The sequence below is a fragment of the Sturnus vulgaris genome, chromosome 3 (assembly GCF_052056855.1).
Source record: "Sturnus vulgaris isolate bStuVul1 chromosome 3, bStuVul1.hap1, whole genome shotgun sequence".
Taxonomy (NCBI): Eukaryota; Metazoa; Chordata; class Aves; order Passeriformes; family Sturnidae; genus Sturnus; species Sturnus vulgaris.
The window spans coordinates 84,339,832-84,353,199 of record NC_142245.1 but is presented as its reverse complement, the minus strand read 5'-3'; the positions used below and the strand labels follow the sequence as shown (position 1 = coordinate 84,353,199).

At 38.9% G+C, this 13,368-nt stretch overlaps 1 protein-coding gene across 3 annotated transcripts in view; it reads right to left on the bottom strand.

Annotated features, from left to right (window-relative positions):
* Positions 1–13,368, bottom strand: part of FILIP1 (filamin A interacting protein 1) — a 102,531-nt gene that overhangs the window by 52,573 nt on the left and 36,590 nt on the right. For all 3 annotated transcript variants that reach the window (XM_014870208.2, XM_014870209.2, XM_088162148.1), the window contains one exon: positions 7,198–7,476. In XM_014870208.2, coding sequence (XP_014725694.1) covers positions 7,198–7,470 — 273 coding nt within the window. In that variant the 5' untranslated portion in view covers positions 7,471–7,476. The remainder of the gene's footprint in view (positions 1–7,197; positions 7,477–13,368) is intronic.

The following is a 13,368-nucleotide window of genomic DNA, read 5'->3' as shown; positions in this document are numbered from 1 at the left end:
AAATAGTCAAATTATATCATTATTTAAAACTAATTTTTAAAAGTTTGCAAGAGAGGATCAGTTTGGAACAAGAGCAAAACTTAAAAAGCTGGTTTGGGGCAATTCTGTTCTGTTTTGAACAGAAGACCAAGAATTTTTGGGAAAAAAATTCCAAGCTGTTCATACTCTTCCTTCTACTCTAGAAAAGATGTTCAATAGATCAGAGACACTTGCCAATTATTCCTCTCTCTTCTGATCCTTCAAGCCTAACTAACACAACAGATAGAGCTCTGTTAAATACAGCTCAAGCATTAATAGAGAAGGATGTTAAAATGTCTTTGTGAAAGAGGTCTTCAGCCTACAGCTGTCCAGTGACAGTGATATTTTATTGAGGATCATTACTTTGAAAAGCATATAATTATAAAGCGATTTTAGTACCAAAGAGATGGATGGCTGTCATTCCTATGGTTGGTAGAACCTCTGCCCTTTATTTCAGAGGGAGCAGGAAATTGCCTGAATAGCACAATTTAACTATATTTCAGTATACTGTCTTACCTTTATTTTTTTTCTCTCTCTCACACAAAACAGCTGGATTCTGTTTTAAAATTTATGATTTTGGGACTTGCTAGACAAGTTCTTCTTACCTCCTATGGTATGTTCTGCACTTTGCAGAGCAGCAAATGTAAACTACAGAAAACAAAGCATACTATTCTGGACAAAATTAATCTCTGGTTATAAATTATTCAATAAAAATAGAAGAGAGCATCTGTGGTCTGAAAGCTTTTTTTTTTTTTTTTTTTTTTTTTTTTTTTTTTTTTTTTTTTTTGTGCTGCAAAAGCATTCTTCACCAGGAAAACACAAACAAACCAGGGGTCAGTAAGAGAGGAGAGAGTTTTCTAACTCATGGTACTGATATGCCAGACATTTTTAGGGTTTGTTTTTGGCTTTTATTTTGCTAGATTGTGGATACCATATTTCCCTTCATTTTCTTTCCTTTTTTGTGCCCACTTTCCATGTCTCTAGCTTGGCTCCGTTTATCTCTGTTGTATTCCCCTTTTGCTTACACTCTTTTTCTTCTATTGTCCAGCCTCTTTCCCCTCATTCCAGTCTGCTTAAGTCACCTCTCCCTCCTCACATTAACCCTATCTGCTCTTTTTCCCTGTAGCTCTGTACTTGCCAAAGTTTTTCCCTTGGGGAATGTGTATTTCATCTGTATGATAAGCTAATAAATCCTAAACTAATTCAATTCAATCAACCCGACTTCGCAGATACCCTACATGCACTTTTCTTTGGCTTTACCTATTTTTTCTGCCTTGGCTGATCTGCAGCTTGTTAATCTGTGCTATTTCACTAATGACCATTTGAAAACATCTTCTTTTCACTGCTTTCTCTGGTGCCAAGGCAAATTGCCCCAGCTTTCTCTTCTGATTTCAGTTCCTGCGCACAAAACACATCTGGTTTCTACCACCTATCTATCTCATATTCCTCCCTTGAGCGTTGAGGCAGATCCATGTTTATTAATATTAATGCAAGAGTATTAAATCAAGGCACTGAAGAAAAATATAGACGTTTGTACAGTATTTTTAACTAAACAACTAGATGCCTTTGCCACTGTTGTCACATTCTCTTGGAAATCTCAGTACAAAAGCAGTTTGAGGCATTACATATTGCAGAAATAGGAAAAAAGAGGCGGAGAGAAAAACATCACAACAACAGCCACAGAGTCAAATTCTCTTGCTTATGCTAGTCAGAATGACAGGTGATGGGAAGGTCAAGTAATGTCATGCCTTAAGAGAAAGGCAAATATGAAACCAAACGCACAAGGCACTAGGGAGCTCTCTCCTACAGCAAGCACCATGTGCAGTTCCAGCTACAGACACCAAGAAAGGTGAAGCCAGGGTGTGACTGCTGCTGGTCACGGGGTGATGAAGACATGGAGAGCCTGTTTTGCCAGAGGCAACTGAAAGGATGTGGTATGGCTAGCACGGCAAGAACAAAGGCTCAGAGGATGCAAGACTGCTGTCTACAAACACATTAGGCATTAAAGACAGGAGGGGGAGAGGTGGGCTTCCAAAGCAGGATCACTGAATATAGCAGAGTTGCATAAAGGTTTCGCTAGACATAATTTAAAAAGCTTTGGAAATTAAAAGGGAGAAATCAGCTAAACATTAAAGCTTTTCAGTTCTGGGACTATTTTCCAATAGAAGTAGTAAACAACCCACCTAATCTTAAAGCACAGCTTACTAAGTTAACAACAAAGGTAAAATGGAGAGTTTGCCTAAAAAATTAGATGCTGGGATTTGATATACAGTAGATCCTATGATTTTATCTCCAGAATTCTCAGGTCAGTCAATGCATCTGCAGTACAAAGACGAGGAAAGTGAGTTGGGAAGTAACAAAAAGGAAGAGTAATAAAAAAGGTCACAACAAGAGAAATAAAGAACGGAAGAAAAGGGAATAGGGAAATTTAGATCTTAGGAAAAAGAAGAGAACAGAGTGATTATAGAATAAAATTTATTATATAATATGTAGACCTACAAAAGGGAAAGTAGAAAGCAGAAAGACGGAAACAGCAAAGAATCTTCCTTTCCTTTACATTTACAAAGCACAGTTTTCTGCTAGAAAGACAAACAGAAAAATACTAAAATACCTTTGAAAATGTTAAAATGTAAAAAAATATATCACCTATACCCATGTGAGTTAATTGACTTTGGTAAGAGAGACGATTTTCCTCATGGCAGGATGTACAGCCACTAATATCTAAGTGTTTCATAAGGACTTTACCAGAGAGAACAAAACACAGAGTCCTCTGCTAACCTTTCCCTGATCCACCCAGGTTGAGAAGAAAGTCTTGCAGCCCACCTGAAGGTGAGCTCCTCCTGTCTCTGTTGCATGAGAGCTCCTTCCCCCAGGACTGATTTCAGCCACCAGCAGCCAGCCTTCCATACCTGCCCTTCAACAAGCTATTGCTCTGACACCTTGTGTAAGCATTCAAATTAACCATTAAATGCAGTCTTGAATGCATACTTATAAGGAAGGGACTTCTTTGACAGCAGAGTGATTTGGTCTTTCCCTTTGAATAAGGGATGCTATATAAATAGGTTTACCTCTGAATAGTTGCTACACAGTGTTTCCCTTCAAATATCAAACCAAACCAAACCCAGTGTTACATTGGACCATTTGAAAGTCTGACGACTTGTCAGAAATTGTGTCTTGTGATTAATTAATATATCACTTATATATTACACATACTGTTTCTCAAGACATCACATTTCACATACTGCCCATCTGCACCCTCAGGTCTGCAACAGAGGAAATGTGCAGCTGACAACTTAATGTGTATTTCCTTTACATCCCATGGCTGCATGGCTTTGAGGAGCTCTGCTCCTCAGCACTGCCCAGGCTCTCAGGAAACATTTCCCTCAGCCCTAAAGCATGCAAGGGACCTCAACAGGAATGGGGGGTTGAGCTGCAGGGGATGAATGCCATGTTGGCACTGGAGAAATACAGTAAAGCATGGGCTATAATAAAGGCTTCAAGTGGAAAAGTTGCTCCTTTTTAAATTGGTATGAAATATAGGAAACTGTCTCCCAAGCTTAAATTGTTCTCCAGCAATAGGCACGAAATCTGGATTAAAAAATTATTTTTCTTGAAAAACCTAATGATTTGAAGTGGGATGCTGTCTTTATAAATATACTTTTATTATTGTGGGGCTTTTTCCCAAACATGCAATAAGAGTGAGTGAGTTGTAAACATGTAGGAATACTGCTGCTCATTTCCTTTTGGGCCCCCAATCAGGAAATGTTGAAAATCAGTGTTAGTATTGCTGAAGATTAATGGCTGCTGCTCAGAAACCATATAGAAAGGGAATATATTCCTGCCAGGACAAATACATAGGCCATCGGAAAAAATCTGTGAAGCACAGATAGTATTATATCATTATTGTAAAGATCCACTCTGCCTGTCTTGCTCTGTAATTAATAATATTCACATGTGGGTTTGACTGAAATCACTGTAAGAACCAGGCAAATTAATGCCATGCCTTCATGGTCTAATTTATTCTACTGGTATTTGAAGTTTGCTTTTCAAATCAGCTTTACAGTATTTAAAAATTAGATTTTTTTTTTCCAGGTATAGGAAGCAATCCTTAATGGATTTTTTTGCCACTATATGTTCAATATGGGTTTAAAGACCATATAATCTCTACTTTTTTATATGAGCAGTTAGATCTCACAAGAGAAAATACACTCCACTGAGCTAGAGTGCCATTAAAATAAATCCCTGTCATCAGTTCGTTTGCTTCCCACTCTCCTTCAAAGAGGCTGTACTTAAGAGCTCTCCTGCCATGTATATTGGGACACATTCTCATCACCACAGCTTCTGTAAACTTTTTTTTCTCTTTTGTTTTCTTACAAAATAAGGCATAGGCTATGGTGACCTCAGATGTTTTTGAAAAGCTTTCCTTCTCTGTATTCAGTAAATGCACAGGGTCCAGCCAGGAAACATGAAGACAGGCAGAGCTGAGTCCAACTTGGTTCTAGAAGCTAAAGCACAAGCAAGCTACCCGAGGGTATTATAATTTAAAAAAAACAATCAAGGTAAAAATAGGGACATAAACAACATTTCCAGGGCATCTCTCCATGGTTTTCTGGCACATTTGGCTTCAAAATGAAGACCTGGAGCATCAACCTGTGAAGTGCTCAATATTGATACTGAGATCAGTGTAGTGTGGGTCTGTGTTGTCAGATGATGTGAGTAGTGAACTAAACACAGGATGCATGTGAATACATTACCAGTTTACCCTGCTAACCCCACAGTTGTCACAACCAGATTACCTCCCAATGCTTAGCTCACTGTTTGAGGGTTCCAAGGCAGTGTCACCTTGGGGGTATGGGCATAGAATACCCTCTGCTCATGGCTGAGTAAACAATCATGATACTTTATCCCATTTTTTTATTCAGAAAACAATGCATCTCCCTACAGGTACAGCCTGATGTTATTCTCAGAACAAAATCTTCTTAACACATGCCTAGATAATGTTTGCTTTGCCAGTATTGAAATGGCTTTAAAGTAAACCCGCAGTGTGATTTGTCAGTCCAACAAAATGCCAGCCAGCCACCAGAGATGTCTGAACAGATCTGAAAATAAAAAGCCATGAAATGACTCAGTGCATTAGGTCACTGTGACAGCTTGGAGGTAATACCAGAGTATTTACTTTGGCTGGAGTCTTCCTTGGCTCATCTTCACTTGTAGTGTTAAAGCCAGGCTCTCATCTCAAGCCAAAGTGCTGTAGCTTGCCCACTTCAGAAATGGGTCACACAGGTACCAGGGAAATAATTAAAATGGGGAGTTTTACATGAAATTGAAAACCTCTGTGGATTAAAAATAATGACTCTCTTCCCTGCCTGGCTGCAAGGAGCAGAACAGATGCACTCTGCAGCTACCAGGGTGGTTGTCCCCATTCCCTCCTATCATGCCCAGAAGCTTCAGCAGTGCCTAACATCTCTTTGGGGTCTGTATGTATGAAAACACCCCTGAAAGTATTGTCCAGGATCTCTTCCCATAGGGATAATGAGAGCATGGGCAGTCCTTCAAAGGTTGTGTAACTACCCCACAAAGTAAAAGACTATGGTGAAGAACAGGAGAATTACTCAAACAGTCAAGACCACATTTATTGCCACACAGGAAACATTAGTGACTTCCTTTACCTCCCCTTCCCAGACCACAAAGGTGACTTCAGGGTAAATCTTTCTGAGCGACACAAGCATGATACATTTCTATTGAGGTCTGGCTCTGTTCACCACATAAGCTTCATGCTAACTCCATCTCTAAGGAAATTATATATACAAGGTTTTGAATAAAGTAAAATGAAGCACAATAAAAATGGTTACTTCTCTGTAATGATAATTTATTTTTCTCCTCTGCAAAATTGCATTCGACAATTTTTTTCCTTTTTTTTTTGCCCTGCAGTTTTCATTGTAAAATGACCATTCTCTGTTTTTGACCATTTTTTTTTTTATTTTGAATGCATACTTCCTGTAACTTGAGAGTAGTTTCTGACAAGCTAGAGGTGAATTATGTGCAGAAAAAGTGATACTTAAAGATACTTAGTGAGATGGAATCTCAGAGTTGTGGTAATGGCATCACATGTACCAAAGAAATTAACAGAACAATTGCTTCTTGTAATCAGATAAGATGGTAGCAAGTTCAACATTAAAGTAATAATGTTATGAATGTGGGTCTCAGGGGAAAAGTAAAGCCTTCCATGAAAAGCTAAATAGTAATGGTTAATTGGAATAAAGGGATTAAGACAAAATGTTTTCACACAGGTCAGTTGTATTTTTTTCTGCTTGTCCATAGGTTCAGTGAAAAAGGTCACTAAAGTATACCAAAATAACATATGAATTTGACAAACAGTCCTACCACAAAAGGGGATAAGTCTTGAAAAGCCACAAGTCTTCATATTTTTTGAAATACCATCTACCAGATTCTTATTTTGAAATTCTCTGAAGGCTCACACTACAGAGTGTTCAGTGATTTATTAGCATTAAAGAGAATCTCAAAACTGGATGGACATTTGAGGACAAGTTAAGTGCAAAATCAGGCTGACTGCCATCAAGGACTTACTACTGGGCTGAATTAACCTGCAAACTAGGACAACTGAGAAAGCTTTCAAGTAAGCACTACTCCAAGAAATAAAACTAATGGATCTTTGAAAGGCAAGGAATGTGCAAAGCACTGGTGTCCAGAAATCAGACAGGACAAGCAGAGCTCTGGCTGAGCCCTCAGTAACATCTAACTATGCTGAAATTCCAGAGGACATCCTAAGTCCATGTTCAGTATTCCTGACTTGTATATTTGTCTCTCAATTATTTTCAATAATGATTGTAATTACATTCCCTATATTTATTTGTCCTTCCCTTCTTCCCACCCACCACTGATTCCTCTGTGGTTGTTTTCAGCCTCACCTGCAGATCCCCATTTGTTTGTCAGGTGTTTTTTCTCCAGGTGTTTATAATTTATTTTGCTTTGGTAGCTGCAGTGGTAAATAAAGCATCACTTAAAACTGTGACTGTTAAACACCAACTACCACTGCTCTCTCCTTGTGGTCCTTTGCCTTAAATATGCATGTTCCTGTTGGTTGAGCCCTGTGCTCTTTGGACAACCTAAAAATAGATAGGTACATAGAAAATGTGGTTTAGAAGATGTTTAATTTACCTGCAATTCTCCTTCCATTATACTGAGTAGTTTTATCAAGTCTTCTTTAGAAAGCTCTATGGACTTCTTGTTCTTTCTCTCACTAGGACCAGGTGATTTTGAGTGCCGTTTGACAGTTGCTGAAACCATGACCTCATCTTCCTTCCGATGAGGTTTGTTCTTTTTCTTGGCATCCTCCTGAAGTTTTTCATTCTCTGCATGGCTGATGACAGGCCTGGAACTGGAGAAGTGCCCGTTAGACGAGCTTTCTCCACCTTGGTTTCGGGATCTCATCCCTGCCTAGAAAGAAACAAACATAAAGATGCATTTGTAAACAAAATTACTTACAAAAAAAGAAAGGTACAGTGGAAATACTGCCTTTGGTAAGAACACAGTCTTCTAAAAACTGAAGAATACTTCCATACTCAAGAGACTGTGGTAGAAAGCTCGACCATTTCAACAACTCTGTGTGTGGCAGAAAAAAAGTCCTGAGGTAAGGTTAGCCATCTTTTTCAGCAAGCCAAATGCTGGTATGAATTCAATGTATGGAACTTAAAAGTGATATGGTATAACATGTTCCAGTGTTTCCTTTTCTTCAGTTGACATTTTGATCGCTCATAAGTTAACACTACAAAACAAAGCAGGTTGTCAAATAAATCTTATTTTAACATGTGGGAAACAGAAATGCAATTAAATTTTCGAAAAGCATATTGCTGGAGTATAAATTCTCTATGAGAAGAGAGTTCCAATGCATGACAAATGTCAGTCTGCTGTTCATCTGAAATAATTCTCTCTAATTTCAGAGAATATTATTCTCTGAAAAATAAATATTGCAAATTAATGCAAAGTCAGATGGCAAATACCACACAGGATTGTTAGACAATAAGTTCCATAAAGGAAAGTTGAAAAGGAGTTTGAAAAATTAGTACAAAGGGTATGAAATCACTAACAGATAAATGGGCAAGATCAACACACTCTTTCCAGAAGATTCAGGGTTTCTCTAAAATGTCAGGTCATGGTTATTCAATGCACACATTTCTGTCTTCTTAAGCACCTACACTGAGTCTTAGACTACAACAGAAAACGCTCCTCAGCTCTGTCACTTGACCTACTGTATTGCTAAATTTTAATAGCAATAAATCTAATGAAAAATATTCCACTGCTTCCAAGTATTTCCTCTCATTTAAATTAATCTCTGGTGTTAGTCTGCAGTTTGTTCATTGTTCAAACAGATGCTTTTCAACATCAATATCAGACACTCTTCTGATAAGGAATTCAGAGCAGCAGTTCACTAGTGATGGAGAAAAACCTAAAATACATTGACTAATCAGCTTTCCTAAATTACACTGCTCTGCAATTGACTTGCCTACATATTTGACTCAGGCCAGCATTATAAATCTCTTGCCACAATTAGCCTTGCATTTTTGTAGTTTCACACTCAGCATGAAGATTGTCTTTTTATTATGGCTGGTTACTCATGTCTTCGCTAATTCAGTGGAATTCATCCAGCATAAATAGGGAGAGAATTAGACCCTATATTTTGAAGTGAAAGAGTTTCACAAAGAGATTCCTTGCATTGTAGGTCTGCTCTTATCCAAACAATATGTGATACAGGTATACAATGGCCTTTAGCTTCCTGAATGCTTATGCAGGGTGTTTTTCATCAAACAGTTTGGATTAAATACATGAATTACACTTTCTATAAACAGATCTCCATTATAAGCATGAACAATACCTGAGAAACTCAGGAAATCTTTTAGGCTTCAGATTTATAATGGAAAAATAAACATAGTACTATGTTTCCTCTCAGATAGGGCTTTTCAATTTGTTTAACTTTAATGGGTTTGAAACTTTCCAACCACGCTTCCTCTCAGGAGAGAGCACTTGGGATTCAATCTGTCTCTATTTTCTAAGTGTTTCCTTCTGAGTCCCTGTGGGTCACAGCCTCCAGCCACTTTCATCTCTAAACCAAACCTATTTTTTATGTCTTACAGCTTCATGGCTCCAGGGCATCCTACATGTTTTAAGAACAAATATTTGAAGCCTGTCTTGTATATGTTTTTCAGCAGAAAACTGATTATTATATTACAGTATATTCTGCTTAGTAACATGCCACGTTAGGGATTTCTCTGCAGTAAGATGACTCAACTTATAGACCTGAAGGTGCACAATTAATGTTAAATTTAACTTATGGCTAGTTGAGACACATCATCAACCTGAAACATTACATAATCAACCAGGTGCACTTAGCTGAGTATGTTAGACTTCAGGAAAGGTGGTGTGTCACCCAGTCACACCATAACTCAAGACAGCCACTTTGATCCATCTGTCCCTGGGAGCTGAGATAACAATTCATAAAGCCATGTAAAGACTGAGCAGTTGACTGTAGGCTTATCAACAACAGAGAAATTAGGAATGCATATTTCAAGTGTGCTTATGCTCAGGGTAAATCCATAGAGGCCCACAAGGACAAATGCAAAGTAATGGTTTTTTCAAAATTCATTAAAATGGCAACAGAGAAGCTTAACCAATTGACCTGGTGTTTCATATCATCTGGCTAATTAGCATATGATTGCTGTTAAAGGACATCGAACTTGACCTCTTTCAAAATGTCTTTTAAACTTGTAGATTATTTTTCAGCAAGCCTTACCTGACAGTAAGTGTGGCAGACTGTCTGCCACACTCTGGGACCCTGCCCCTAACAGCCTTTCTTAGTGTGAAAGCTGCCAAAATCAGAGTAATGCCAACACTTACTCTGTCTTCGCCTATGAAGTTGATACTTTCTCAACACTTTATCCAAATGCAAAGGTGTCATGCGCTCAAGCCAGAGATGCAGGTGACAGAAGCTTAAATGGTGACAGAAAGGGCCAAGGTTTTGCTATTCACACAGTAATTTCCAAGGAGTTTAAGGGCCAAAATCAACGGCATGATCCAGCTGTTGTGCAGTGCTCTAGGAATATAAAGCAGCTGTAAGGATGACTGAGCTTTAATTAGAGCAGCGTGAAGTAGCCAGAACATGCCAGTGATGTTGGCTGAAACACTGTGCTTTGGAAAGGAGTGCTCACTATTATCATTTTGCATATCCATCTGCATTTCTGATGGCATCATGATAAAGAAAAGTTTCTGAGTATTTGCATTATATTATTTCAGTATGCAAATATCCAAATCCCAAAACTTTGCTTATCTGTTGTTTCACCAGAGTTCCAAAACTGATTCTGGGGACACTGCCAGTCTAACACTGGTAACAAATGACCTCCTGCTGTCAGTCCTGATCACATCTCCATATCTTACAGCATTCCTGATCTGCTGAAGGGATTGTGTTCCCTGAAGAAATAGCTCATATGATTTATAACAATTTTAGCATTTAACTCTACTTTTTTTTCCCCACTCCTTATCATATTGCATATTAAACTAGAAACCTTTCCTAACATTTTCCAGTCAAACAAGAAGACTTTATGTCATCAGTCACCTTGATTTTGACATTTATTGGCTACTCATTTCAATATGTGCTCACAGCATTGGTACTCAGCATGGGAACTCTTCAGCCCCTCCCTGGTTCAATCATTTGTTAAGCTTTATGCACAAAGGACAAATGCTATGATTATTTACTTGAGCCTGTATTGTTGTTCTGGGCATGGATCCTTCCATTTTCACAAGTTAGAATCCACACAAGATTTTATGAAATAACCTTTATGTCAGTTATACTGACATCAGGAGGAAATCTGTGAGGAATTTGCTGAGTAGGATGTCAGGAGAGGACAGGCTGTATGCCATTCCAAGTCTTTCCCCTGCTGATGGCAATTTGTTCTCCCTAAAGCTCTTGAAATGGAAGATTAGATTAGGCTCTGTTACTAGTGCTGCTAGAATCAGATAATGCAAAGAGATTCTTTAAACTTAATGTAGCCCCTCTTGCCAATTGGACATGATGATTTTGGCTCTGTAGTCCTCTCCCTTAAAATAATTAAAATAATGTTATAATATACACACACACACACACAAAAGTTGATTTAAAGCCATGATGTGGTTGTTGCCATTGGCAATAAATTTGTAGCCTGGATCTCAGTTGCAGATCTAACTGATTAGAATATGACATGAAAGTGAGTGGGTTTCCGACAGGCTAACAAGGTATTGTAGGGACAGTGCAATTGGGTTAGTGAACAAAAACTGGAATTTGTTTGTCTGGTGTGGCTTTGGGGACTATCTTTCAGGGGCTCTGCTGTGCAGGAATTTGTAGTGGAGCAAAGTGATGTGCAGAAGTGCCTGGTACACAGGGTTGATTGTGGAGAACTCAAGCACTGAGCAAGACAAATATCTGCCTGAGGATTAAAGATCAATATATATCACTAGGAGTGAAAAATAATTTAAAAATACTCAAACTGGAGACCAAAATATTAAACCTCCATCAGATCTGAAACAACCCACAAATTATGAAGAGAGTTAGAATTTTTTTTAAATAGTATCAGTCTATATCTGAAAATAGCAGGTACCAATTAAAAAAATCAAAAACAAGAGAAAAGACAGAGAAGAAAAGAGAGGAGAGGAGAGGAGAGGAGAGGAGAGGAGAGGAGAGGAGAGGAGAGGAGAGGAGAGGAGAGGAGAGGAGAGGAGAGGAGAGGAGAGGAGAGGAGAGGAGAGGAGAGGAGAGGAGAGGAGAGGAGAGGAGAGGAGAGGAGAGGAGAGGAGAGGAGAGGAGAGGAGAGGAGAGGAGAGGAGAGGAGAGGAGAGGAGAGGAGAGGAGAGGAGAGGATACTTTCTCAAATGTCAGAAGGAGAGGAGGATGGGGGGCATCAAATTGACCTTGTTGGCTTAGAAGTCCTCAGCAAAGACCACCCCACATTGGAATGGATGGCTTTAGCCCCAAGGGATTAGGATAGCCACAAATAAGTTTACCTGGCTTCAGCTGAGTGACTTTCACAGGACAATCGTGTAGAGATACAACTGTTCATACCATTTCAGAAGCTGATTAATAGTTTTCATATTGGTTATTCCAGGTCATTTTCCTTGATTCTACAGATGTTCATTATTATTATTATTTTGTCCAGCTTGAAGAAATGAAAAGGAATCACATTCCTAAGAGGTTGTGATACCAGGTAGGACCAGGCAGGAGCTGTGGCTGCACTGAAAGAGCAATGCTGTGTGGTTGGACTCTAATGCTGTGTGAAGCAGACTCTGGATGTGACAGACTCTGTATCTGACTCTGGATTGTGTCAGACTCTGGATTGTGAATGAACCAGGTCAAGGGAAAGCAGACCTCATTCTTGGTTTTGCTTTTGCAGATGACTGCCATGTTTGTTTCCGTCATGATGGCCAGAGGAGAGCAATAAACCTAATGACTAATACAATGAAGAACAGAAAAAATATCTGGCCTTAGTAATCCTGGAGTTTCCTGAATTTCTAAATTTTCAAGCCTAAAGCAGTAATCCATTGTGCTGTCTAACCCCAGCCTCCTGTCCTCATATGCATCATGATTTGAACAAAGAAGAAAAGGTCTTTGTTCCTTTTGACAGTGTTATACTTCGCCAATGTGCTTTTGTGAGAGCACGTTTGCTGCTTGCCCTTCTTGTTGGACTCTTGGCATGGAGCTATGGATACTCTTTGAATCAGGACAATTCTCTACTCAGTGAACAGCTTGAATAACCAAACCACAGGGCTGCAATTCCTGCACAGACTAGGAGAGGACCTGTGGCTAGTCTAGCTATGTAAACCACTGCTGCCTTCATCCTTCCACCTGGTCTGCTTGCTGCCCTGGGAAAGTGTTTGTCATACAGGTGTTAGGAGAAGCAGCATCCCAGTGCTGAGCCTCATGCACTGAAGAATAAATATTTGTTCCATCCTGTTGACACTGCTGCCATAGTGGGGTTTGCTGTTTGCAAGTAGTGTAGGAAAATAGCAAAGTTATAGCAGGCATACTTGCCGAGGTACAGCATGAGAACCAGCAAAGCCTTTTTGCTTTATGATAGACTTATTTTTTTGCTTTTAAAATTGATCATTGTAACAGTGGTGCATAGTAACACATGGACTGTATTCACCTAGGACTATATCAACAATAATTGTTTTGGGGGAAAAAAAAAAAAGGAATAAGCATAAATGTACTCTCAGGAAGAAACTAGATTTCTGAAAATTCCCTATCCAGGTGTCTTTCTAAAAAATATAATCTGCATGGAAGCAAAAAAGGATTTCACAAAATTAAAA